The sequence below is a fragment of the Corapipo altera genome, unplaced genomic scaffold (genome assembly GCF_003945725.1).
Source record: "Corapipo altera isolate COAL_440 unplaced genomic scaffold, ASM394572v1 92, whole genome shotgun sequence".
In the NCBI taxonomy this organism is placed as follows: Eukaryota; Metazoa; Chordata; class Aves; order Passeriformes; family Pipridae; genus Corapipo; species Corapipo altera.
In genome coordinates, this window is record NW_020884994.1 from 403635 (window position 1) to 424471 (window position 20837).

General features: G+C 55.7%; 4 protein-coding genes across 10 annotated transcripts in view; 2 read left to right on the forward strand and 2 right to left on the reverse strand.

Moving 5' to 3' along the window:
• EYA3 (EYA transcriptional coactivator and phosphatase 3) overlaps positions 1 to 4162 on the forward strand; it is a 55762-nt gene extending 51600 nt beyond the window's left edge. For 3 of the 5 annotated variants that reach the window (XM_027666496.1, XM_027666500.1, XM_027666497.1), the window contains one exon: positions 819 to 4155. In XM_027666496.1, coding sequence (XP_027522297.1) covers positions 819 to 899 — 81 coding nt within the window. In that variant the 3' untranslated portion in view covers positions 900 to 4155. Of the gene's footprint in view, positions 1 to 818 lie in introns of all 5 variants that reach the window. The other 2 variants (XM_027666498.1, XM_027666499.1) reach the window with 1 other exon arrangement.
• XKR8 (XK related 8) lies at positions 4128 to 7902 on the reverse strand. Of its 2 annotated transcripts, none has more exons than XM_027666502.1 (3): positions 7592 to 7902; positions 6719 to 6896; positions 4128 to 6077 (listed from the first exon to the last, which is right to left on the reverse strand). In XM_027666502.1, exons 1-3 carry the CDS (start codon positions 7885 to 7887, stop codon positions 5418 to 5420), a joined length of 1134 nt encoding a protein of 377 aa, XP_027522303.1. In that variant the 5' UTR covers positions 7888 to 7902; the 3' UTR covers positions 4128 to 5417. The 2 variants fall into 2 exon arrangements, with proteins under 2 accessions (XP_027522303.1, XP_027522302.1); XM_027666501.1 differs by having other exon boundaries at positions 4128 to 6157; positions 6719 to 6915.
• An 874-nt stretch (positions 7903 to 8776) lies between these two features.
• Positions 8777 to 13425, reverse strand: RPA2 (replication protein A2). Its single transcript, XM_027666527.1, has 9 exons — positions 13371 to 13425; positions 13096 to 13208; positions 12912 to 13013; positions 12728 to 12841; positions 11991 to 12065; positions 10717 to 10830; positions 10337 to 10447; positions 10065 to 10159; positions 8777 to 9380 (listed from the first exon to the last, which is right to left on the reverse strand). The coding sequence occupies exons 1-9, from the start codon at positions 13384 to 13386 to the stop codon at positions 9296 to 9298; spliced, it is 825 nt and encodes a 274-aa protein (XP_027522328.1). The 5' UTR covers positions 13387 to 13425; the 3' UTR covers positions 8777 to 9295.
• A 235-nt stretch (positions 13426 to 13660) lies between these two features.
• On the forward strand, positions 13661 to 20012 carry SMPDL3B (sphingomyelin phosphodiesterase acid like 3B). Of its 2 annotated transcripts, none has more exons than XM_027666504.1 (7): positions 13661 to 14042; positions 15494 to 15591; positions 16096 to 16239; positions 16829 to 17001; positions 17132 to 17312; positions 17894 to 18027; positions 19069 to 20012. In XM_027666504.1, the coding sequence occupies exons 1-7, from the start codon at positions 13750 to 13752 to the stop codon at positions 19459 to 19461; spliced, it is 1416 nt and encodes a 471-aa protein (XP_027522305.1). In that variant the 5' UTR covers positions 13661 to 13749; the 3' UTR covers positions 19462 to 20012. The 2 variants fall into 2 exon arrangements, with proteins under 2 accessions (XP_027522305.1, XP_027522306.1); XM_027666505.1 differs by having other exon boundaries at positions 13661 to 13871.
• The last annotated feature ends 825 nt before the right edge of the window (positions 20013 to 20837 follow it).

Here is a 20837-nt window from a genome sequence, read left to right on the forward strand (position 1 = left end):
CAAAGGGAAGTCACTGCAGCAGGCTTTGCCTGCAGGGACTGTTGTTCCAAGGCTGAACAATTCAGGCTGGGGCAGCCAGGGGCAAAGTTTGTCTTTGATGCAAGAGATCTTCCACATGTTAAGATGGGCTGTTTTCTGGCTCTTGGGGGTTTAAAGTTTCTGTTTTACTGTTGTTTACGATTGCATATAACACTGTCCCTGTAAGCAGTGTCTTGGTGCAGCACGTTGGATGTAGCATGTTCAGAGGTTGGACTCTGATCTTGGAGGTCTCTTCCACCCTGGATGATTCTGTGTCCTGATCATAGCCTGTGGCTATCAGGATAATGCAGTTTCTCAGGAGCACAGAGGAGTCAGGGCTCAGTGGCAGCAGCACATCATTACAGCACCTGCCATTAGTCTGGATTACAAACAAGGAGCAGTTTGATTGATTTGGACAGGCCTAGGTGAGTTGTTCAGTTGTGCTAATTAACAACAGTGAAGTGCACGGACGACTGTCAGGACCTTGTCTGCAGGCTTCACAGGTTCTGCCATGTGCCAGAGCTGCCACCTGTGCGGGTTCCCTGGGAGCCCTGGGCAGGCATTCCTGGATTCAGCAGCAGCTCACAGCCAAGGTTTTTATCGTGAGCAGCTGACAGTCAGTGCTGGTACCTGTCATACACAGATGTGCAGATAAGATACAGATGTGCAGGTGGCCAATATCCATCCTGAGCGTGGTGTGCTCAGAACCACCACACTGCACAGCCCTGCAGCTGTACCCTGGCTGCTTCCACCTCAGCTGAAAATCCCTGATAAACTTGACTGTCCTCTCTTTGTCACAGCACAACATGCCGTTCTGGAGGATCACAAATCACGCCGACCTCGTGTCCCTTCACCAAGCCCTTGAGTTAGACTTCCTGTAAGAAGCTGGAACAGAGGTGAGACTGCAGCTCCTGTGAGCTCTCTCCATCACTGGAGAGGCAGAAATCTCACACATTTGAGGATTCACTTTTCAGCTTGATGAAGAAAACATACCTGATGCAAAATCTACAGTGGAACATGACAGCAGGTCGTTCCTCAGGAGTCCTGCCAAGTCCCAGAGGTGTCCTGCAAAGGAGCCCTAGACTCAGCAGGGCTACAGCTTGTCTGCCAGAAGGGACTTACAGAGCCAGCTGAATGCTTCTGGCAGGTGTCTCCAGAGGGAGGGGCCATACAACAGCAGAAGTATTTGTAAGAGCCCTCTCCTTTCTATTCAGCTTAGTTGTAGAACCCAAGTACACATAAAACCTTATTTTTATAGGAAAATGCTGATGGCAGAGCTGAACCTTCCTTGTTTTGCAAAGCCGAAGAGCTATGGGTTTTTTTCATGGGAAATATTAATGAAAATGTCAAAAATACCTCTATTGCTGTAAAATGTGTCCTCTCTCCTTTCCTGTGTGTTCAAAGCAGTTAATTTATTACAATGTCCTTATTTCCTCAATGTGGGATTACTGGAAAACAGAAAAATAAGGGAACGCTTCTGGGATATGTGGTTCCTTGTAGAGGCAAATGTTGGTGTTCTGAGTTTATCCTGGTGGCTTCTAGTCAATGTGTGTACAAGTCCTGTTAGCCAGCAGGAGACCATTGGATTCCAGCCTTGGCCTGGACCGTAGATCCCACAGATTTTCCCTGTAAAGGAAAATGAAACTGCCTGTGAACATCAGGTATGGCAGACTAGTGCAGACTGCTCAGATGTGAACAGAGTCCTCACCTGGACTAGGAATAATCTAATTCCTAAATCCTCATGAATGTTACAGAGAAGGCTCTGGCTATGGTTTTTAACCTTCACCTCTGCATTCCTGACTCCATGTGTGAGAAAAAGCTCCTTTTAGTAGAATCAGATTCAGTTTTCTTATATTCTTCTTTGCATTAGCCTAACTACATAGTGAGAAACAAATGCCTTGTTAAGAGGGACTTTATTTTCCAAGACACTGTGACTTGGCAGCCTGGAGCACACTGGCCTTGAGAGGAATGGCAATGCTGATTTTTCTGCCTCTGTCTCAGAAAAGAGACTGGAGCCAGTGACCTGCAGCTCCCCTGGCAAGGAACAGCCAACTAGGGACTGGGGCTGGCATAGGGGCTGGTTTTGTGCCAGGTCAGGCTGTGTTTGGTGACATCTGCCTCCCCCTGCACCCCGATGGCACCAGATCAGCAGGTGCTTGGGGTTCCTGCCCTGAGGACGGGTGTGTGCTGCACCCCAGCCAGACCTGTGGCTGCACCCAGACCCCTCCAGATTGCTGGTCCCAGCCCCACGTCACCTGTCTGGGACCCACAGGGGACTGGGCTGGAAGTCTGTCACTGCAGGGGGGACACTGACCCACTTGCTGTACCCACACAAGGGATGTATTTGCTGCATTCCTTCCATGGCATTAATTACTGAGGGATATTTCCATCAGTGCAGGCTCTGCTGTGCCCTGGGAACATCTGTTCCTGGGCCATCTCCAGTGACCACTGGGGAGAAGGTGCCTAGAGCCAGGGGTTTGGATCCCCAGTGCTTAGGAAGTGGACCCAGGAGCTCTGTTTCATATTGTCCTAGCTCCAGTTTCCTTTTGTGTTTTTTTTTTTTTTTAATTAAATTGGAATCAAAGGAGATTCTTTTTCCAAGGTGGTCACAGGAGTTGGGAGTGATCAGCTTTCCATCCAGCTCCTTGTCAGGTGTTGGCCTTTTGCTCTGATCCCAGATGGATACTGGGTCTGCATATTTCCCCAGGAGCTCTGCAGCAGGAATGCACTGTTATGTGGGAGCTGCTGCCCACGAGCAGCAGGACCACTCACCCCATGAGGGGAATCTGAGGACAGGTGTCTGCTGTGGGTGTCACTGGGCAGCTCAGCAGAGGGGGAGGTGTTTGGCTGCCCTTGGGGCTGCTGGCCCAGGAGAGCCCTGGGGCTGTGCTGGGGGTGTTAGCAGCAGGTTTGGAGAGGGGAGCAGGAGTCCCCAGGGATGTTCTCTGTCTGTACCAGATGGAGAGCTCAGGTGTGTTACCACCTATTCCAGGCAGCTGGAGCAGCTCCAGCTCAATGACTGCTGGGTCCACAGATCCAGTTCCTCTGGGGTCCCTGTGAAGTGTGTTACTGTGCCAGCCAGAGCTGTGCTGAGGAGCAGCCCCGTTGCTCCCAGGGTTGGAAATATCACCAGAGGATCAGGACTTACCTGGAGTCACAGAAGAGTCTGTGTGGGATCCTGAACATCCCTCAGTGAGTCCCAGTCCATCCAAAGGTCTCCTGTAAGCAGGCTTGGGAGCTGTCCCAAGCTGTGCAGCAGCCTGTTGGGAGCACGTCTTGTACTCTGGCTGGCTAAACGTTGGGATTAAAACCTGTGCCTTAACCTCCCACCACTGGCACGGCCAAGTAGCCCCTTTGCTTTGCTCCCGTGGGAAGCAGCTGGTGAGAGCTGTGCTGAGGAGGGGCTGGGTTTGCCCAGGCATTCTCAATGGGTGCTGGGCCTGTGGGCCTGAGCCACCTGGCAGCTGGCTGTGCTTTTTGTTTGTTTACCTCCAAATGTTTTAAGAAAATTTTAAGATGTTGGTAAAATTTTAGCTGAGTGTGGAACTTGCAGCCACTGACATTTCATACTGATATTTATACGATGTTTCCTTGAATGTATGTAAAGTACTTTTATAACAGGAGGTTGATGGTACATTTCTGTGTTTGTTAATAAAGGGTGACCTGGCTATTTTATTTTTTTCCTCTGTTGGCTGAATTTAAGCCTTTTCCTGTCTCTCATGAGGCAGGAACAGCACCTCTATCCAAGTATTGATTTTTCTCCTGTCTGTCACCAGTTCAGCTACAGCCAGGTAGGCTAATGGAAGAGCAAACTCAAACATCTGAAGGACAGTCAGCCTGTGGGCCTGGGGCACCTGAGCTCACCTGGGTGCTGCCAGCCTCCCCTGCAGCTTCACCACAGCCACGGAGGCTTTAAAAACCACCTGATCCACTAATATTTGCTGCCTCTGAGAGCCCCGGGGGAGGTGTCTGTGCTGGCAGTGGTGGGCAAGACCCCTGGAGTCCAGAGCAGTCCTTGCTGTGCTACAAGGGGTGAGTCCCGGGCACTGCTGGCTGTGGGGTCTCTGCCTGTTCATAGTCTGTAATGGGAACTGTCCTATGAACTGGAAAAAAAAAATAATAAAGTCTTTATTTTCTGTAGTGACTGCTTCAGCTTGTTTTCTGCCCCCTGTGTCAGTCCCTGCCCCTGTGACAGCCTGGGCCAGGTTTGGTGGCACTGGCAGGTTACAATGCAGCCTCTGGGGAGTCCTGGGGAGCCAGTGGGGCAGGGACTGGTTCCTGGGCTCTGCTGAGGTGCCCAGGGCAGGCAAACAGTGCTCCCTGAACAAACCTTCCCTTCCCATTTCTTTTGCACAAGGCCATCAAACCCCCCTCCTCCCAGCCTGTGCTGCAGAGCTGCTGGCCTTGGCCACGGGCTGATTGGAGGAGCAGCTGAACTCTGTTTCACAGCTGCTCCTCCAGCTGCATCCTGCTGCCTTCCCTGGGATGGGGTTCCCCTCCTAGGCTGGGTCCTGCTGGGGGGGGAGTGATGGAGGCAAGGGGAAGGGGCCAGGAGTCAATGCTTTGGGCAACCAGGACATGCCACAGCTGCCAACTGGGCAACAGCAAAAGAGGCAGAGGCTGCTCTGGGGCCTGCTTCGGTTTTGGCACCAATTTCAGGACTGCCCTGCCTGGGAGCTGGGTGGGTGTCTGTGCCCAGGTGCCAGCACAGCCTCACAACTGACCACATGCACAGCCACCTACGGCTGAGAACTGCCCATGGCCAACTGCAGCCTGGCTATGGCATTAGGAGCACTGCCCAGGGTGTGGTGGTGGGAATGGCAGCCAAGGGAGCATGAGGTGTCCATAATAAGCCAGAAGCACCAAGCCACCCTGCAGCCACTCTGTCAGCACAGGCCTCCTTCCCATCCCTCCCCGAACATGGTGATAACAGGTAAGCTTTGACCTTGATACCAAAACTAACACACACAGGAAGAAAACTCTGTCTGGAAACAAAGGTCAGATAGCCATAGCCATGGAGGAAACGAGCTCCCACATCCCTGCGCAGCAACGGCAGCAGCAGGCACAGGAGAGGCACAGAGAGAACAAACCAGTGCTCTTGGGGTTTTTCTTTTGAACAAGCTAATAATAAATAACAAGGAAAGCTGACACAGCACCGCACCCATGCTGGACCTGCCACATGCCACAATGTGCTGGACCTGCCACAACACCGTGGCTTTCCTTGAGGGTGCAGCCATGGGAGCCATGCTGTGTGCCGTGGGACTCCTTGGGCATTTCCACATCATCCCTCATTCCTGCCAGGTCTCTCCAGCTGCCCAAAACAACAGCCTGGGGAAGCAGAACCAGGACCACAACTAACAAATAGACCTCCCCTGCATGTCCCTTTGGAGGAGTTGCCCTCAGGCAGCAGACTCAAGGGCAGCAGCCCCATTCAGGAAGCGCTGCCGTGCCAGCTGGGAGACAGGGAACTGGATCTGGGCCAGGCACTGCATCCGCCTGTTCACAAGGTCCGCCTGAGAGAACGAGTGAAACTCCAGCCCATCACTCCCTTCATTGGTATCTACCTCGTCATAGCCATCCTCCTGCTGCACCTGCCTGTTGGGGTGCAGCCACTTGTAGTAGGTGACCCTCAGCCCCAGTCCCAGCAGGTAGCAGGGCAGGGCGGCAGAGACCACTGGGAGGAGGTACCAGTGGTCCTCAGAGGGGGCCTGGCCCCAGAGCCAAGAGAGGGCCAGCAGTGTGCTGTCTACCAGGATGAAGCTGTGGTAGATGATGCTGCGGTGCAGCGTCCTCCCCTGCGCCACGTTGAACCAGCTGAAGTAGAGGATCACAGCCACCATGGCCCGGTAAAGCTGCTCAGGGCCAGGTGATTCCATGAAGTTTGTGCCCTGCAGGCTGACCCAGAGGAACATGGCCAGCCACACGAGTGGGAAGTGGACAGCCACACCGTAGGGCCAGAGCAGGGCAAAGAGGGCGACTGCCAGGATGCGGGGACAGATGAGGAAGAGGTTCCACAGGAAGTAGATGATGGAGGAGCCCCGGCTCAGCTCGTACTTGTCCTGCAAGAAGGAGCGCAGGGACTGGTGGTAGTCCAGCAGAGACCAGGACACACACAGGAGCGCAGTGCCAATCCCCAGGCCTGCAAACAGAGATGGAGATGCTGAGGGGAGACCGAGACAGGGCCCAGCCTGGCTCAAACCTTCCCCTGCCTGGTGCTGCTACAAGGAGCTTGCCCCCCGCTCACTGAGCTGCTGCTGCCAGGGTCAGAGCCTCAGCACCCCTCTCTCCCTCAGCCTTCTGCCCTCCCCGAGGAGGAGGCTGGTGCTGGCCTTCCCCAGAAGGTGAAGAAGAAGTGCTGGGACTGAGTAGCCCTGCAGAGCCCACACAGGCAGGCTGTCCTCCACCTACACCCACATTGGCATCTCCCTGCTCCCCAGCCTGACCCTCAGCCTCTCCTGGGGGATGTAAGGAAATGACCACAGTGGCCACAGCTCCAATCCTCCCACCATGAGCCCAGCACGGTCCATTGCAGCAGGAGGTTCACCCTCCTGTGTAACATGGGAGCAGAATGACCCTTCAAGCAAGTGTCCTGTGGGGTCCTGCAGCCCCCGGACAGCCCATCCGGTCTGTCCCATCCAAGCCCACTCTGATCCCAAGCCTGCACCCCCACAGTCCCCTCCCCTGGCCCCAGACCCCTCACCCTGGGAGATCTCGGCCTTGTTTGTCTGAAGGATAATGTAGAGGAGCAGGGTGAGCTGCGGGGTGTTCTCGAGGAAGGTCTCGAAGAGCCGCAGCATGCTGATGTCGTGGGAAAGGAAGGCCATGTGTCTCTGCTCCTCCTCCTCCTCTGCCTTCGCCCAGCACACCTTCCAGCCCACCTTCAGAGCGTGGAGGCACCTGTGTGGGGACCCAGCCAGTGGTGAGGGGCCACACAAGCCCCTCGGTCCTCACGCTGTCCCGGCAGGACAACAAACCCCTCCAATTTATACTCAAACCCCTCCTTCCCCCTCCCCAAACCAGGCACCACAGGAGCCACGCGATGCCCAGCCACGTGTGAAGTGTCAAACAGGGAACTGCCCTCAGAGGACCTGCCAGGATCGTTTCCTGCCCCCGGGAGGGGAGGCCCCGCCGCGCCCCCCGAACTCCCGGGAGTGCCAAGGCTCAGACGAGGATGCGGGGCCTCGCTCCGCTTGGTCGGAGGGCTCCAGCAGCGGCGACAGCACCGGGAGACAAGAGCTGAGCCGGGAGAGCTTCAGCTGGAAGGACACAGGCGGCTCCGCCGCGGGGCTGGGCCGAACCGCTCTGCCCGGGAGCCCCTCGATCCCCCCGGGGCACCGCTCACCCCACCCCGGGCAGCCCGGCAGCTGCGGGGGGCCGGGACCCTCGTCCTCCCCTGCTGGAGCAGAGTGAGGGGCACCCGGGGGGGTGAGGGGAGGCTGGGGCGGAGCGGGGACGATGCCCGGGAGTGGGCAGGGGGATGCCCGGGGGATGCCCGGGGGATGCCCGGGGGTGGGCAGGGGGGGTGCCTGGGGGATGCCCGAGGCCGCGGGAAGCCGGAGCGGGGCTGCCGTACCTGAAGAGAAAGCCGAGCTGCAGGAGGTGCAAGGCGGCGAGCAGCGCGGTGGGCACGGCGGGGCGCAGCGCGGGCGGGTCGGAGCGCAGCCAGAGCCAGCTGCAGGCCTGGGCGGCGGCCGAGGCAGCGGCGAGCAGCGACAGCGACAGCGCGGCCCAGCCCGGCTGCCCGCGCCGCACGTACTCCGCCGCCACCCACCCGTCCATGAACAGATCCAGCGCCGCCGCCGCCGTCCCCGCCGCCGCCAGCGCCAACTGCAGCGGCCCAAACCGCGGCGGGGCGGCCCGGGGGGACATGGACAGCGGGACCCGCCCGGCAGCGGCACCGGGACCGGGACCCGCCCCGGCCCGGACCGGACCGCACCCCGCGCGGGCCCCGCCCCCTCCGCCCCCGCTCTCCGTCCCGCCCCCAGCCCCGCCCCGCTCTCCGTCCCGCCCCTCACGGCCCCGCTCCCGCCGCAGGCCCGGCCCGGCCCGGCCGAGCCGCCTCGGCCCCTCCAGGGAAGCGGCATCTCCTGGCTGCGGTTCTGCTACACCGGGGCCGAGCCGCCCCCAGCCCCACACTCGCGTGTTCCCCCACGGAGCCCCGGCTCCCCGCGGGACCGCCGTGACACGCAGCCCAGGCCCGCCGGGGCTGAGTGGGACGGGAGTGCCGGGGGTTCGCAGCACGGCCCTCCGCTGTGTCCGGCTGTGCTCCCCAGCCTTGTCCTGCTCCACGGCCCCTCCGCTCGCTCTGGCCCCGCCACAGAGGGTTGGGGGGGCCGGGACACGGGGGATGAGCTGTGGAGCAGCCACGGCAGGACAGGCTGGAGCTCCGGTCCAGCCAGAACAGCACCACGCAGAGCTGGGGGTCCCTGCCTTCGCCCGCCCTCAGCGCGGGCAGCACAGCGCTGTTTTATCCGATTGAGCGCTGGCAGCCTTGGTGCTGTGCCCATTGCCCTGGGGAGCCTGTTTTGGTGGCAGAAATGATTTGGGCCCTATCTGTAACACTGATACAACATACTGGTTTCTGCTGTAGTACAATTATTTAATTTCTTACTGTCCAGACACTCATTTCAGTTTGACCTTTCAAAGCAAAAAGCTAAAGAAAAAATAAGGATAGTTAAGTATGAGGTATGCTTTTACTCCCAGGTTTTGTCAAGCAGATGGTTTCCTTCTTCAGGGCAGAAAAGCCTCGAGTCACACATGCAGGCAAGGCTCCCCAAGTTACAGTTTTATTGGAAATGTTCAAAAGCTCTAGAAACAAGATCACCTCTAGTACAAATATAGATTTAAATGCACAAACTAAAAAATAAAAAAATCTTTTCATGATTGCTGTACATTAGTGGAATGGCTACCCACTTTGTGAACGAAAAGAAGGGAAGCTGAGTTAGGAGAAACAGCTTTAGAAACAAAGATTAGAAAGAGGCTCCTCTTTCTAACAGGTATCTTTTAAGGAGCCAAAACAAAATGAAGGTTCTGAAGCTTTGAGGAGTTCACTTTTCCTGTGTCTAGGCTTTCAGTTACATGGTCACAGCATAGAATCAAGTCCAGTTAACAGAATCCTGTACGTTCTGCTTGTCCTGGAATTCCATGAGGAGGTATTCACAGAGTAACTGGGACCTTCTACAAAGAGCAAAGATCACCCTCCATGTCACTGAGCTTGGCAGGGTATCTTGAAACATAGACAAGCATTTTTTGGAACTAAAATTAGCTGGAGGGAACTTCACTCAGCATCTGTTGACTTATAGTGATCATCATCCACTGTGGAGTAGATGTGTCCCTCGCTGCTGAGGAATTCCACGGCTTGCCTTGAAGAAAACCCCACAATTGATAACCAGTTAGCAATTAATTAGCAAATGTCACCACCTTTCTGCCAGGGATTTCCCATTTACAGACCCCATCCCCACAGTTCCCTCCTGGCAGCTGCCAAGGGAAGCTCTTGATAGCTCTGTCCTGTGAGCAGTGTAAGTGAGGCACGGAGTTTCTCCAAAGCTGTGACAAGGTGTTCCCCCCACAGCTCAGACTCTGTCTGTCACAGGGGAGAAGGCCACCACTCTCTGTACTTCCCAAGTAAAAGCAGGTCATGGATGTTAATGACTATGTTTCTAGGCCTCAAGGAAAAGTTATAAGTGATAGCAAAGGAGAACAGAACAGAATATTCCTAAGTGTTCAGTGTGCAGAGAACAAGGTAGTCCTTGAACAGGAGAAATACTGTCAAAGCACTGCAGTACACCCAGGTACCTGTTGCCACTGAACTGATAAACAGATTGTTTTGAAAACAGGGGAGCAAAGCATTTGTCACACCTTCAACTGGCAATGGCTCATTCAGGGCTGTGAAGCTTTCAAAAACTGTCTCACTGCTCTGTGCTGCTGGGGCCACCTGGATTACCCACACTGATTCACAGGTGAGTGTCTGGCCTTGTCCACTGTCCTCTCTGCCTCTGAAAGGACTGCCTGGATTTCCAGAATACTCTTCATTTCTACACACTTACTTGATCGTTGACATGCTCATACTGCGGAGCTGAAGTTTCAGCTCTTGCAGGCTCATACCTTCTGGGACAGGGCAGCTTTTTATCAAGTTCAGTACCTGGAGAAGCAAGAACCACCATTAGCACAGAGCTCAGATTCTCTGTCAGCAAGGCTGAGCAGATCCATTGTCTTCAAAAAGTGATGGAACTTGCATTTCCCTGCCCCACATCACACATCACCCCCCGGCAGCCTCCACTGCCACTGCTGTGCTCCCAGAAAAGCTGCTGGCACCCACCTGGCTCTGGTGTGCCGTGAGCCCGTTCACTGGCAGGCTGCCACCTCCTCCATAGCCCCTCATGTCACTGATCCCAGCGGAGGGGAACGACGGCGGTGCACTCGACGCTGACTGAAATCGTGAGAGAAGTGCTGTGGTCACCTGCCTGCCAAACCCACGGCGGTAAAGGCTCTGAGACAGTAATTTAAAATAGCTTCTCATGGAACTGGACTGCAACACAATCTCTCTCCAAGGAAGCCAGGACTTCTGTTACACCCTCCCTGTAACCCAGCTTTAAGCTTTCCAGACCCACAATTTCCCCAGCAAAGCCAAAGGTCCCTCTTTGGGAAATCACCATCACCCAGGAAGGGCCACAATGGAATTGGGATCTTTGTACATACCATAAGATTTTTTCTGAGGGTCATATGTGCATTGACAATCTCTAGTATGTGTGTGGTGAACTCATTCATATTTTCCAGAGGCATGATCTTAAATGCCACCAAGCTCTTCTTATTCTTTCAGAGGAAAAAAAAACCACCACAAAACAAAGAAAACAATTTACATCACAGCAACAGGAAGATGCAAAACAACCAACCCAGCCATTCCCTCCAGGAATAGGACAGTGGTGGAACGAGAGCTTCTCTGCACGCAGCTAGTCCACAGTGTTCCGACCTTCGTCTTGTGCTGCTTTTGGCTAGGATAGTGTAGCATGGACTGGTTTTGGACTTGTGCTGGAAACAGTACTGGTAACACAGGGATGTTTTAGTCGTTGCTGAGCAACATTTGCACAGAGCCAAGGGCTCTCCTGCTTCTCACACTACCCCACTGGTGTTAGGCTGGGGGGGGCACAAGGAGATGAGAGGTGACACAGCTGGGACTGCCCAAGGGATATTCCAGACCATACAGTGTCATGTTCAGTATATAAAGCCGGGGAAAGGAGGAGGAAGAGGGGATGTTTGGACTGATGGCATTTGTCTGCTCCAGGCACTGTTCCACGTGAAGAGCCAGCTCTCCTGGAGATGCTGCACACCTGCCTGCCCATGGAAAGTGCAGAATGAATTCCTTGGTTTGCTTTACTTATTAAACTTCCCCTATCTGAATTCACTGGTTATCTCACTTTGACCTTTCTGATTCTCCCCCATCCCACCAGGAGTGAGTGAGCAGCAGCAGGGGGAGGAGGAGGGGCTCAGGTGCCCTCCAGAGTTACACTACAACATGTTTTCAGATGTGATTTTGTAAAGCAATGGAGATAGAGTCACTTCTCCTTCTAACCAGCTGGACTTTCCTTTAATGCATGCACCATGACTTGAATATTTAGTTATGAGGCAACCACATCACATAATGTGCTACAAGAAGTGTCCCCATGAACCAGAACCTGGTCTAAGCTCAACAGTACAAACACCCCAGAACTTGATGGCCTTCTGCTCTGCTGAAAACAACACATTGATGATGAGGGGCATTTTAAGTGAGTCCTCATTTTAAATGGTTCTCTGCATTCAGGAACAATTAAGAGTGTTATTAATACAGCCCTGGCAGAGACACTGAAGGATTTGTCCAGAGGAAAGGATAAGCAAGAGACCATGATTAAGTGGATATGCTAAAGCAGCCCACTAACACTGAGCCAGATCTCCAATCCTTCTTGGCCCGGACTCAGACACAGGTGACATGGTCTTACCTGGAACGAACGGAGGTGACCAGCTACTTTGACGTAAGTTCCTGGAGGTACCACAACATTCTCACCTCCTGCCTCCTAAAAGAGGGAAAGGAAAGAGGTTTGCTGATTCACATTTCCATTTCTCAATTATCACAATAAATGACTCAGCAAAGAAGGCTCATCTCAAGCAAGCACAAACAACGTGCATTCCTATGTCCAGTAAGAGCAGTTAGATAAACATAATTGTAAATGAAAAATAAATTTACACACTGGAGAGCAGTCAGAGCCACTTGTCTGCTCTGCTGTTTCTGTCCGCTTATGAGAGATTGTCAGAGCAACAAGAGGAAAAGACTCTTGAATAGTAAAAAAGCAGGTGTTCAATTCCATAACCTGGCTAGGGAATGGGGCAGGCCAGAGCCATTTCTGAACTCAGGATAAACTTGCAGAAAGCCAACTGAATCTCTGCCTTACTACCCTCCCAAAGCTATTCAACTGAGCTCAGCTGTAAGAAACAGCTGAGGGGACAGTGAGTAACCTCTGTTACAGCAGCATCTCCCTTGGATTTCAGGGACATATTATTCCTAAAACACTTCTCAGAAAAGCTACATCTTTTTGATAAAAAAACCTCTGTGAGACGCAGGGAGCTGGTCCTTACAGGTCCCTTCCAGTTGAGACATTGTACTATTCTATAACTTTTCTCTCCCCACTGCTCTCAAAGGCTGCCAAAGAAGTGTGTTCAGAGCAAATCCGATGCTTACATCGGTGTCAACCCATTGCCTGACGTCCATCGGCGCTGCTGTCATGTCATCCACTTTGTAGAGGATGTTGGTGGGCGCCTTCTCCGCGTGCCGGACGATGCCCACGACGGTGACCTGTGAGGAGGGAGGGAAGTTGCCCGGGCCGCCCGCGGGACTCGGGGCCGCCCCACCCGCGGCCGCCCACCTGCGAGATCTCCACGTCGCAGATCCGGAATGTCTCGTCGACCTGCTCCGCCGCCAGCAGCTGCGACACCGTGCAGGGCACGATGTTCTGCGAGCGGCTCCGCTGCGAGAGGCGGAGGAGCGTCAGGGCCGGCTCGGTCCCGGCAGGACCGGCCCCGGCCCCAGCCACCCCCCGCCCGGCCTACCTGCTTCTTCTCCGCCTGGGCGCCGGCGGGGGACCCGAACCCCCCTGGGGACTGCAGGTAGCCGCCCGGGGGCCCCGCGCCGCCCACGGTGCCGTACCCGCCGTCGAAGTTCCCTGAGGGGGGAAGGCAGAAACTGTGAGGCGGTGGCGTGGTCCCCGTCCCACTGCTGCCGCCATCACGGCCTCGAACGCCCCGTCCCAGCGGCCTCCGGGCGCTGCCCCGCACCGCTGCCCCGCGCCCCTGCCCCGTGTCCCGTGTCCCCGTCCCGTCCCCACCGTGCCCGCTCCACATGGCTCCGCACGGATCGGCCGCCACCGGCCCGCGCGCGCCGACCCTCCGCGCGCCGCCCGCGCCTGCCCAATCCGGGAGCGCCGCTCTACCGGCCGGCGACCAATCGCGACTCTCCGTCTTCCGGCTCCGTCCAATAGAGAGAGGCCGTGGCGAAGCCGCCGGCGCCATTTGTAGAGCAGGCGCTGCCCGGCCCCGCCGCGGGGAGGGGGCGGGGCCGAAGGGGCGGGGCCAGGGCACAGGTGACAGGTGGGGCAAGGGCGGGGGAGGGGCAGAGCACAGGACAGCGCAGCAGAGCACAGGACAACAGCACAGCAGAGCACAGCAGAGCACAGCAGAGTGCAGGGCACGGCCCAGGGTGCCCCCATGCAGCCCCTGGCTCAGTCCGTGGCACTGCTGCTGCTGTGCCCGCTGGCCGCGGCCCTGCCCGGTGCTCGCGGCGGCCGCGGGCGGTTCTGGCACCTCACGGACCTGCACTGGGACCCCGAGTACGAGGCGGCGGCGGCGGCGGGGCAGCCGTGCCCGTCGGGCAGCGCCCGGTCCGGGCCCGCGGGGCCCTGGGGCAGTTACCTGTGCGACGCGCCCTGGGCGCTGCTCCGCTCGGCCGCGCGGGCCATGCGGGACATCCTGCCCGCGCCCGACTTCGTGCTCTGGACCGGGTGAGGAGCGGCCGGGCCGGGCGGGACAGGGAAGGGCGGCGGAGCCCGTACGGAGCCCGGGGGGGGTCAGGGCTCTTTCCGTGGTCTCCACTTTGGAGAGGGGAGGGGAGAACGTGCCTCGTAATGAAGAACGGGGGCGTGGGGGAGAGCACAACCCCAGCGAGGGCTCTCAACGCTCCGATACACCCTAGCAGTGAGAGGTGATGGAAGGATCACAACTCACGGTCCGTCCTTCGCTTGTTCATCCTGCCCGGCCCTGTCTGACTCCACAGTGACTCTGAGTGCCTGGAACGCCCAGGGAAGGGGCTGTGGGCTGTGTGTTACAACAGGTCCTGCCGGTCAGAGCAGTGGGAGGAGAGTGTTGCAAACCAGGCTTGTGGCATTTCTTCTGGCTGCAGATGAGGCACCTGGGAGACCTGTCTCAAAAAGGGGCTGTTTTGCTTTAGGAGTAGGGGTTCTCTCCTGTCATGGTCTCCAGGAGTGGGGTTCCTGGTCCCTCAAGTGCACTTACTGCCTCAACAGCACATACAGTAAAAGCTGTATTTTCATGGTGATTGTAAGTGTGTATGGTCTTTCTTCTCACAGTGCAACCTTAACCTGCAGTCTGCTGCACCCTCCAGTTGCAGGAGGCTGTTGCCTCCTGAAAACATGAAATGTTTTCATTTTCTGTCCCCGGAGATGCATGTTGCTGCTCAGATGTAGTTATTGCTCCTTGTGACCTTATGTTGAGCATTCTTTTTCCTCAAACAATTTCTCCCAGTTCTCTCACATGATTTTGAATGTTGATCTCCCTCTTCAGTGGGCTGGTGGCCAGCCCAGCATTAACTACAAATGCCATGAGTGTGTCAGTGCAAACACAGACGTGTGTGTCTGGGGCACTCTGGAGCAGCCCTGGATTGCTGCCTTACTGGAGGTATTCCCTTGCTTTATGGTGATCACAGCTGTGCAAACAGCTCTGCTTCACTATTGCTGATCAGATGGTGCCCTCAGATTGTGAAGTGCTGATCCTGGCAATATTTCCAGGCAGCTTTAGTGCCTGTGACATGCCCTGCGGCAGAGGGAGCGTCCCCTTTACACCCTTGTGTTCAGGGGTTTTAAGGTAAAGTGAATCACAGAGTATCCTGAGCTGGAGAGGACCCACAAGGATCATCAAAGTCCCGCTCCTGGCCCTGCACAGGACGCTCCAACAATCCCACCATGTGCCTGAGAGTGGTGTCCAAAGGCTCCTTGAGCTCTGGCAGGTTTGGAGTGGAGCTTGTTTTCTCTCTGTGCAATTCCTTGAAACTCCCTCAGTACCCTGACCAGTCAACATGAATTCTGCCCCCAAAAGCTTCAACTGTCTCTTCTAGGAGGCATAGAGAGAAGTCAGCAAGTTTCTGTGCCTTGCTCATCGCTGCGAGTGCAGGTTCTGTTAGTCCCAGACAGTGACTGTGCTGCTGCTTTTTTTTCAGAGATGACACTCCCCATGTCCCCAATGAGCAGCTTGGAGAAGAAAAGGTTCTGCACATAATAGCAAACCTGACTTCTCTGATAAAAGAGACATTTCCAGGTAGGATTTGAGGGGATGAGAAGGGGAGAGGAGCGCAGAGACTCATGGGAAGGGCTTACCAGGGTGGAGAAATGACAGAATTGGGACAGGGAAAGGCACAGAAGGGCTGTGGTCACTGGGACTTGTTTGTCCTCTTCCCAGTGGCCTCAGTTCTGATGTGCCTCATGCATTGATGCGCTTTCATGTTCCAGGTTAGCTCACTCAGGAGAGAGGAAAATAAAGATTTCTGTTATTAGCCATTAAAGCAGAAGAAACTGCAAGATTCCCTCAGACATAACCCCTGGCAGCAAGATAGAAGGGGTGTCACTGCTGTGCCAGCTCAGGGACTCAGCTGGGGGGGCTCATCCTGAGGGGGGTCAGAGCTGAGCGGTGCCCCTGGTCAGTGTGGCCTCAGAGCAGGGGTGGGGGACTGGCCCTGGCAAAGTCTTGGCCTTGAGTGCCTCAGGGAGCTCTGGGGAGCTCTGCAGCTTTGACTCCTCTGCACCTCCTTTGCTCTCTCTCCAGGTACCAAAGTCTACGCGGCAATGGGCAATCATGACTTCCACCCCAAGAATCAGTTTCCCGGGAAGGAGCACAGGATCTACAAACAAACAGCGGAACTGTGGCGGCCCTGGTTGAGTGATGCCTCCCTCCCTCTCTTCAGAGCAGGTCTGGCACCACTGGCTCGTGTTGGCAGCACTCTGGGGAGATGGGGAAGGGTAGGAGAATACCATGACCAGTTTTCCTTGCCTCAGAGCTCAGAGCATCAGTATTCATAAAGGACTGGCAGAGGAAGGGTCCAATTTAGTGCTGATTTCTGGCATGGAGTTCTGCTTGCAAGAAGATAAATTTTTTTATACTTTAGTCTCTCCTGTCATCGTCAAGTTAATGGAAAGAATGCAGAGTGGTGAGCTGCACAAGGAGGAAAAAGATCTTTAAAGGTACCAGCTGGAGCAGGCAGTGCTGTGCCTCTTCACAGCTGCCCACTCCTGGTGCTGCCCACTCCTGGTGCTACCCACTGTCCCCATGCAGGTCTCCCTTCAGTGGGACAGGCACAAGCATGACAAGAGGCACACAGGGAAGAGTCACCCCAAACACCCCTCCTGGAGTGGGCAGAGCACTGCTGGTGCCTGGTCCAGGCAGTGACTCTGCTGTGGCTATTGCTAAGGAGAGCAGAGAGAGGTGGAAATAAAGGGATCTGGGATCGCAGCCACCAGGATGACCAGACCTCCAGCTCTTTCCCTGTTGTGTTTTTCAGGAGCTTTCTACAGTGAGAAGCTGCCCAGCCCAGGGACAAGAGGGAGGATGGTTGTCCTCAATACCAACCTGTACTATGACCAGAATGACGAGACAGCTGCTGACGAGGATCCTGGAGGGCAGTTCCAGTGGCTGGAAGAAACACTGACCAATGCCTCCAGAGCAGATGAAATGGTATTAACAAAGGAATGGATGAACAATGGCTGCAGAGAGCTCCTCCCAGCCCTGCTCTCCCCTAGGGCAGTCACAGCCACGGGGCTCTGTGGGCAGCATGAGCTCTGTGCTCAGGGCAGCTCTTCTGCAGGTCTACCTTGTGGGGCACGTCCCTCCCGGCTTCTTTGAGAAGAAACGAGGCAAGGCCTGGTTCCGGAGGGGCTTTAACGAGTGGTACCTGGGCATTGTGCAGAGGCACCACAGGGTGATCGCTGCCCAGTTCTTTGGGCACCATCACACCGACAGCTTCCGCATGTTTTACAGTGACACAGGTACCCGTTCTGCTCACTCAAGCACCCGTGGGACAGCTCTGCCAGCTCCCAGAATCACTGTCCATGGGAGGTGTCAGTGGCTGTTGGCCGAAGGCAGCTGAGAAGCCAGCAAAGGCTTGTGAAATGCTCTGGGCAACAAGAGGCATCAGTGGTTCTCATCTCCACCCCCAGCCTGTAGCTCCTGACCTCCTTCCCGTTCATCCTCAAATGTTGTTTCCCCTCAATGACTGGCAGCTTCTTGCCTGTTGCCTGTACAGAGGTTTGGGCATGGCTGGGGTGTGAGGGAGCAGTGCCGGCTCTCTGTGTTGGGGTGGTGCAGAGTGCTCTGGGCACAGGGGGTGGTTCCCCAGCCACCCTCACTGCAGGAGCCCTTGCCTGCAGTGGAAAGCCTGTTCCAAGCTGCAGGAGTCCCATGTTCAGACCCCGATGCTGCTCCACGTGCTGATCTTTGTGTGCACCAGGGTCTGGTGACAGAGATGCTCTTGGGCAGTGCCATCAGCTCCAGGTGCTCACTGCGATGGGGACAGGGTGTGGGGCAAGCCAAGGTATCCAGTTACAGGTTGCTTTGCCTTTCTTTGAAGGTTCTCCAATCAGTGTCATGTTCTTGGCCCCTGGAGTGACTCCCTGGAAAACAACATTACCTGGAGTGAACAATGGAGCCAACAACCCTGGGATTCGGGTGATCAGCTACGATCTGGACACCCTTCAGGTGTTGGTAGGGGATCCCCTGTGCTGCACACTGCAGCTCTGGAAGAGAACTTCTATTTCTCCCTGTGGTCAGAACAGGCAGGACCACAGGAGCTGAGCAGCTGTGTGGGAGAGGACCCTGACTCAGGATATTTGAGCCTTGTGTCTGGCACAGATATTTAGCCAGAGTGTCAGTGAGTTGAGGCCCAGGCCCCCACAGCCAGTGCATCCTGCTGGGATGAGTTCCTCAGAGCAGGGGCAGACAGGTTTTACTGGGTTGTTCATGTCCTTAAGAAAGATTCTTTTGACACTTGCTTTGCTCCCCAGATAATGTGGATCACAGAACTCCTCTTTGAGTACTAACAGACCTGTCAGATCCCCTCCAAAAACTGTAAACCATCTGGAAAATTATTTGTGTACCTCTGTTTGCTAAAGTGGATCTGAATTGAGGTGAACTGTAGGGGCAGCTGCTGTTTCCCATCTCTTGCTTGCCAGGAGGTAGAGGATGGATGCTTGTACCTCCTATTGCAGTCGATGGAGCTCTCTGTAGTTGCTCTGTTTACATGTTTATAGCTTGTGAAGTGAATGCTAAAATATGCTGTGCAAGGCTGGGGAGCCAGTGAAGCAGAGAGAAAAAGGGCAAGAGACTGAGAACAGAGGTTGTGAAAAACTTGATTCTTCAGTTTGTTCACAGTTAAGAAATTAACTTTACCGGGGAAGTAACACTCCTCCAGCCCTTGCTTCTGCCATTGGACAGTACTGATAGTAACTAACTGATGTTTGAAGAAGGCCAGGCTCAAAGTTTCTCATGTTTGGACGTAAAAGTCAAGCAGAGCAAAGCCACCCCTTCACCCTTTAGGAAACAGGCTGCATCTGGGGTGGGTTCTGGAGGCTCTCACCTGAGGTGTCTCTCCAGGTGCCTGTATTGGTAGGAAGCCCTGCCAGGGGCAGCTGTGCCCTGGGGGCAGGGGATGTGCTGCTGTGGTTGTGATCCCAGCCCAGCCCAGCATCTCACTCCAGGGCCGATCCTGTCCTGATGTGTCCCCACTTCTGTTTTTCTCTCCCTCAGGATATGATGACTTACTACTTGAACCTCACTCATGCCAACACGATGGCCTCGCCGGGGGAGGCAGAGTTCCCAGCGTGGGAGGCAGAGTACAGCCTGACAAAAGCCTTCCAGGTCCCCGATGGCTCCGTGCGCTCCATGCAGACGGTGCTGGAGAGGATCTCGGGGGACCCTCGCTACCTGCAGAGCTACTACGAGTTCAACTCTGCCAGATATGACCTGGCACTGTGCAAGCAGGAATGTCGCGTGGATCACCTGTGTGCCATCAGGGAAGTTGATTTTACGAAGTATGATGAGTGTGTGAAAACCAGCAGTGCTGCCTCTGCTGCCAGCAGCGTTTGGCTTTTGGTTTTCTGCTTGTCCTTAGGACTTCTCAGTCCCCAGCGAGTGCCGTGATGGCTGAGAGCAAGAGAAAAGGAGGAGAGCACGAGATTCCACTGCATGTGAATCAGTGATTTTGGCATTAGAAACCAGGACAAAATCACTAGTGTTTACTAAAAGCTCTGTGATACTGACTTGCAATTTTCTAGACAAGCTTGATGTGTGAGGGGGGTACAATAATCATGAGAACCTTGTTGTGCTGGACTGCCTGCATTGAGGAATCTGTCTCCCCTTTGCTGGGACTGCTGGGATAGCCTCACAAATCAGATGAAGACCAGGCCTTCCTGTGGACATGACCTGCCTACAGGTGAGAGATATGTTCTTGGAGGCTGCTGCCAACATTCCTCAGGTTGGCACACAATTCTTTTCTGGAAGGACCACACAGCTGGTGACCCAGAAAGTCTTGTTATGGTGGCAGAAGCCTCTGGCTTGTGAGCAAAGCCACGTGGGGTGGTAATGTCTGGACTTCAGCAGACTTTGGTGTCTCAGTGCTGAAGAGGAAGCACTGATGATTATCTTTGCACCCTCCAGTTGCTGAGCATAAACAACTCTATTCTCTCTTCTGTGCTCTCTTCACTTGCATTCACTGAGTTCCCTCCCTCAGCTGGGCACGGCAGCTTCGCCAGTGAGATATGAGGTGGTGATTTACAGCCTTGGGCTTTGCCAGCTGCTCCGAGACCTTGAGGGAAGCAGTACAGAGTGCTGGTGTTGGACTGTGGGTACGGGGAATGAGGTGCAGGAGGAGCATGCACTGGCTGTGGGGGCAGCTCTGGGCTCTCTGGGGGGTCTGACCCGGAGCCTCTCGAGGCAGTGGGTGGTTGTGCCCAACACACGTACCCCGAGCAGGCTCGGGATGGCCGTGGCTTTGTCGCCGTGGATGGTGTTTGCCCCCGGGACCCCTTCAGAGCGTGTGTGGAGCAAGGCTGCGGTGCCCGAGCACTCCCCGCCGGCCCCGGTGCAGCCCGGGAAGGGCCGGGACCCCTGTGAACACCCCACCCCACTCCTGGGCTGCAGGGCTGGCAGCCCCTGTCCCCTCCAGCCCCATGTCACCGCAGCTCCCTGCAGCAAACACAGATCCGAAAGGGAACGGTGGGAGGCAGGTGGGATTGCCGGCCTTGCCCGTCCTGAAATCCTCCTGTTTGCAGCGGGATGACCGAGCGGGCACGTCCCAACCCGGGCCCATCGGTCCCCCTGTTAGTTCTGAAGCCCCCCCCGAGCGAAGCGTGGCCGGGGCTCCGGGGGGACAGGCGGTGCGGGGCTCGGGGCTCTGCCCCGGTGCAGCAGAAGCGCTGCGGGACCCCGCGGGGCTGCGGGGCCGAGCCAGGCCCGGGGCTGCGGCGGGAGCGAGGTGCGAGGTGCGGAGCGTTATCCCGGCGGGAATAATGGGGGGG